This window comes from Coenobita brevimanus, chromosome 25, assembly GCF_032717465.1.
Source record: "Coenobita brevimanus isolate Jiangsu-jjx chromosome 25, ASM3271746v2, whole genome shotgun sequence".
In the NCBI taxonomy this organism is placed as follows: domain Eukaryota; kingdom Metazoa; phylum Arthropoda; class Malacostraca; order Decapoda; family Coenobitidae; genus Coenobita; species Coenobita brevimanus.
The window spans coordinates 8,542,691-8,548,690 of record NC_136978.1 but is presented as its reverse complement, the minus strand read 5'-3'; the positions used below and the strand labels follow the sequence as shown (position 1 = coordinate 8,548,690).

Below are 6,000 nucleotides of genomic sequence, written 5' to 3'. Positions count from 1 at the left end.
TCTCCCCAGTCATTTTTTTTCTGCCGAGCTGGTGTTTTCATTTAAGTTTATTTTTATTCTTTTTGTTGCTGACTGAGGGAAGTAGATATTTTATTTGTTTTTGTGACCTTGTTGTCTTTGGAGGGCCAGTCTAGCTCACCGTAGTCTCTCGCTGCCTTTGTTAACGTTCCCCAACACACGTACATACACACACACACACCCCTAACCCCTACACAGTTAATCCCATCTCTTTGCTCAAGGCTAGTGAGAACCATTGTGAGCTATTAACTGCGTTCCCCCTTGGACACGGGTTAAGTAGAAAGTCGTCACCACCGGAAGTAAGTGGGAGGTGTTCCTGTATACTGTCTCGGGCGGTATTACTTCCGGTAGTGACGATAGTAGGCTAGATCTATAGGTAGGCTGTTCCGTTTTATTATCAAAGTACAGAGTGTTGCGTTCTTAAGTAAGTACCTTTCCGTTGCGCAGTTTTTCTCTAGTTTGCGGAGTGTCAGTGCCCGGGGTCTGCGTTATTTTTGCAACGCAGTAGAGGCCGATCATCTAAGGCTGACTTCTTGTCTTTTTTGTAATAGCCCCGGGCTGACGCCACCGTAACAATATATATATATATATATATAGCACATACTGTATATATATATATATATATATATATATATATATATATAGCACATACTGTATATATATATATATATATATATATATATAGTGATAGGTGGGGGCGCTCACCATCCGTTCACTCGATGTATTGCTGCTCTCGGGTGTCTGCACTTTCCTCTCTTCCATCCTTCTTTCCTTCCATCCTCTCCGGTCTTTCTATCCTTCATTCTTTCCTTGTCCTTCTGCCTGTGGGTGACTCTACACTGAGTGACAAGCCAAATGGTTTCCTGTACACAAGGAAACCATTTACTATTCTGGGTGGTAACCATATAACCAGATTTTGGCATCTAGTGGTTTAGTGGGTAATTATTGCACTCCAGTCAGATTGAGCTGGTGAAGGTTTATATCCAAGGGGTGGTTGGGGTTTATTGCTCATGTAATGCCACTCAGGGATGAGTGAGGCTGGTCACTCTCATCGTAAATGTCGAGACCAACTGCCTAGCCCCGGGCACCTACGCTCCTCATTAGGAGCTCCCCGTGAGGAGCGTAGAAGCCCGGGGCTGGGCAATTCGGTCCTGACATTTAAGATGAGAGTGACCAGCCTCACTCTTCCCTGAGTGGCATTGCATGAGCAATAACCCCAACCACCCCTTGGATATAAACCTTCACCGGCTCAAGCCGATTGGAGTGCTGTAATTACTGTACCCACTAAAATCCACCAGACGTCATAATTTGGTTATATGGTTACCACCCAGCGTAGTAAATGGTTTCCTGGTGTACAGGAAACCATTAGGCTTGTCACTTAGTGTAGAGTCACCCATAGGCAGAAGGAAAATGAAAGAATGAAGGAAAGAAAGACAAAAGAGGGAGTGGAAAGTCACCCGTAGGCAGAAGGATGAGGAAAGAATGAAGTAAAGAAAGACAGAAGAGGATGAAAGGAATGGAGAGAGGAGAGGAAAGGGCAGACACCCAAGAGCAGCACTACATCGAGTGAGTGGATGGTGAGCGCTCCCACTGGATATATATATATATATATATATATATATATATATATATATATATATATATACACAGTATATAATAAATTTATATATTTATAGATACCGGTAGATAGATTTTCCAAGTTTATGGGAAGTGGTGTAGTGAAGGGGTTTTGATCAGTCTCCATTAACCTCTTCAGTATTTTGATGTCTCTAATTTTATTCTTTCTACTGTTATTTGATTCTATTCAGCTAAGTTAAGACCTATCAGAGTGAAGGAGACAGAAACTATGTCCATTAACCCTTTGATTATTTTGTTGTCAGATGATTTTATCCTTGCTTCTGCATAGATGATTTTACTTATTTTAGCAGACCTTTGTCATAGGAAAATGGTATGTCTGTTCATTCCTTACTGCTTTAGTCTCTGGTTACTTTATTTTTGCAACTACTAAATATATTTCTTTTTTTTTTTTTCTCATCTTACAGGAGTTTTCATGATGAAGGGGTTAGAAACAACTATTATCTTAGCACAGTGCATTTCAGGTACGGTATGTTCTTGGCAATCCCAGATGATTTATTTATCTTAGGGGGAACCTATTGTAGTAAGGGGGGATACAGTAGAATCAGTTTCAGTTAAACTCACTAGTATTATTATTTTTTTTATTTTTTTATTTATTTTTTTTTCAAGAAGATATATTGTGCTGGAGATGGTAGAAACCTCTTCCCTATTATATCTTATATTTTGATCTTTCTTACTACCAAATGACTACACAGCTCAAGGAAGATACCCTAGTGATATGGCAGGTCTTTGTTAGTCTTCTCATTTTGATATATATTTTATTATTGCCACTGCAAGATGGTCTTTTCAGCACATGGATGTAAAGTATGCATAACTTGTGGCCTGAACCTTGGCTTAACGCCCTTGAGTAGGTGTCCCTCTTGTCTTTGTTTTCTACATTTTTTGCATCCAGTACTTTTGCGTGCCTTGTAGTTTTCCAGTGCTCTCTAATATTTTATTGCTATTTCTGATCTTTTTGCCCTTATTCTGTGTGTGTACTAAGGTTCATTAATATTAAGCAAATACTGTAGTTTTTGTGATATAGTTCTTGCTTTATGTGTTATCCTATATGTTGCACATTTACTAAGATTTTTTTTTTTTTCTTAATTTCACTCACTGATATTAGCAGTGACCCTAACTTCATCATTAAGTCCACCATTGATATCATTATAGCAGTGTAGTTTATGTTTGTCTGTCTTTTTTATTTAGTTGTTCATGGCTTATAGCAGGTAATACTTTGGACCAAATTCACTTTGCATATTACTGATTGACCTATACTGTACAGTACTCACATGACAGGTATATAATGCTCATATGGTGTAAATTTCAGTTTTAGATATACAGTACCTCACAGCTCTTTAATTAAAGAGTTAGGTATTGTAGTACTGGCCCATCATAACAATAACTGTTTTAAACGAGGTTGTTAGCTAGGAATAAAACACATTGGTTTCATATGCAACATTTTTGGTACCACATACAAAACACTACTATAGTGTACTTAACAGTAGAGGTCCAGCTATAGTAATAAGTTAACATGCAGTTATGTATTACACACAGCTGAACATTGCAGCCACAATTGATGTATAAGAAATGTATAACCAATATGAACATGGATAATACAGCTCTTGGTGCAGATATACTCACAAACCACTAACTCTTCCAAATTTTTCCTGTAAATGAGTTTGTGTGTGGTACTTTGGTTTTTTACCAAGTGTGTTCAGATACTGTGGTGTACCTTTTTATTTACATTGTCGTATTAGCTGAGCTGTATATTTCATTTGTATTACAGTAATTGTTTTTGCCTGAATTTTTTAAAGGCAGATTTAATTTCTTGTGCTAATACCATATTTCCATATGGTTGTTTGTTTGATGGTGTATAATGGGAGTGGTGCATTCACATGTTTATTATTGAGTACAAGCTAATAATAAGTTAACTAACAGTACAGAATACCTAACCTATTTACACTACGGAAATGCTCGACTGTACTGAACGTACAAAGTACAGTATTATAATGACAAACAAGACCAAAGAGCAAGCAGACTGCTTGGGAAAAAAGAAATGATTGGCCAGAGTATATTCATCCATCAATCATCCAATCCTATGTCGTCCCATGAGGAGCATAGGAACCTGGGGATAGGCAAATTGGTCCTGACATTTAAGATGAGAGTAACCAGTCTCACTCATCCGTGAGTGACATTACAAGAGCAATAAACCCCAACCACCCCTTGGATATAAACCTGCACCATCTCAATCCGAGTGGAGCACCTTAATCACCCACTAAACCACCAGGCACCATAATTTGGTTATGTGGTTACCATCCAGCATAGTAAATGGTTACCTGGTGTACAGGAAACATTGGTACAAAAGAATACCTGAATTATAGAGTCACAGCAAGATGGTAAATGATTGGCCATTGTAAACATTGGTACAAAACAGTACCTGACTTTTACTGTAGAGTCACAATAAGATAGTCAGATTGAGAGTCTTAACAATGTAAGCTCAACCAAACTACTCTGATGCAAGGGGAAAGATGTACAGTATCTGAGTGAGAAAACATGACAGGATGATAAAAGGTAAGACTGGGAGAGAAGGCAGGGTAGAGAGGGAGAGACTAGGTGAATGGGTAAGGCAGGATGGGGTAAGAAGGAAGAGTATGTGGGTGAATGAAATAGCAGAAAAAAAGGGGGGGGGGGGACAGGATAGGGCAAAAGAGAGGATTGCATGAAAAAACAGGATGGAAAGAGAAGATGGGCATTAGAGAAGGCACGGTGGACAAAGAGAGGGTAGGACAGAAAGAGAGGATGCATGAAAGGATGGAAAAGGAGAGAACAATTTTCAGGGAAGGCAGCACAGAAAGGGTGAAAGGGCAGGATGGGAAATGAGAGGATGGATGAGAAGACAGAACTGGAAAACCCAGGGTAGGCATCAGAGAGGTCAAGATAAATAATGAATGACTTCGTGTGACACAAGGACAAGGAGGAGCAGAACTAGAATTTGTTAAGGAGTGTGATACGACTGTTTCACTATTTGAAGAGAGTGAGAAGGTAGGCTGATTTGTATGTATGAGGCAGTAACACAAGTATGGCAAAACAGATTGAAAGTGTGTACATGTGTGACTTGGCGGTGTGTGTGTACCTGCCTTTGCTTCTGTCCTCGGAGATAAAAAATAAAAAAAAAATAAAAAAAATAATGGAAAAAAATATGTAATGAAAAGCAACTAGACAAATTGCAGCACAAGTACAGTTCCTTCATTCCTCCCTCAGAAGTAGGAGGCAGTCTCTGTCCTGGCACGGGGTGGAACAGGGCTGTCCTCATTATTCTTGGGTTGGTAGGACAGCAGTAGTGGGGTGGGGCGGGAGCGGAATGTGTTGTTGGTGGGTTCATTTTTTGGTGCATGAGGTGCTGGAGCCGGGGCAGAGTACCTGTGGGGGTTGACACTGAGTTAGGTAGGCTAGATAAAGTTGATGTACTATTTTGTGGTACAGTAATATGAAGATGTGCAGTATTGAGGCAATACTGATTAATAGATCAATTCTATTGATTATCAAATGCATCCGTGAAAAACCACAGTATGGTACAAGAAAGTGTGTGTGTGTGTATTTACCTAGTTGTGATACACAGGAAATAAGCTATGCTCGTGGGGTCCCGTCTCTGTTTCTCAGTCAGTCAGATTTTGCTTTGAACTCATTTATGTTTGTAGACTGGACAATCTCTTTGTCCAGACTATTCCACAGGTCTATGCATCTATATGGAAAACTATATTTCTTGATATCCCTCAAGCAGCTTTGGGGGAGGTGGTGACTCAGTTGGTAGAGAGGTAGCCTGCAGTCCTACCGGACCCAGGTTCAAATCCCCGCCGGGGCAGGGAACAGTTTAAGGATTTGAATTTCAAAAAATTGGACGTTACTGATCTACCACGAGACCCTCCAACATGTTGTAAAAATATCTCCACTAATACCAATACACCAGTCCTGTATAGCATGTATTCATTATGGATGGTGGGTGTTAGTGCTGAAAAGGTGACATGTAGAGGTGTATAGTATGTAGGAGGACTACTGGGCCTTGGGAACAGGCTGTGAAGCCTATGCCCGGAGTCGAACACATTAGGGAAAAAAAAAAAAAAACTTTGGCTTTCTCAGTTTCACTCTGTGTCCTCATGTTGCTCTCCCATCCTATACAAACAGATCTTTTCTGTCAGTTTTGTCTGCTTCCATCATGGCCCTGAACACTGCAATCATGTCGCCCCTCTCTCTCTCCTTCTAAGGAAGGCAGATCCAACTTATCCAGCCTCTCTCTGTACGACAGATCTGCCAGGCTAGGAACCATCTTGGTTGCTGTTCTCTATATTCTCTCAGTCTTGTTTATAT

At 40.0% G+C, this 6,000-nt stretch overlaps 1 protein-coding gene across 1 annotated transcript in view; it reads right to left on the bottom strand.

Moving 5' to 3' along the window:
* Nucleotides 1-4,892: 4,892 nt before the first annotated feature.
* LOC145393706 (uncharacterized) overlaps nt 4,893-6,000 on the bottom strand; it is a 35,136-nt gene continuing 34,028 nt past the window's right edge. The window contains exon 10 of the mRNA XM_080267753.1: nt 4,893-5,055. Coding sequence (XP_080123879.1) covers nt 4,893-5,055 — 163 coding nt within the window. The remainder of the gene's footprint in view (nt 5,056-6,000) is intronic.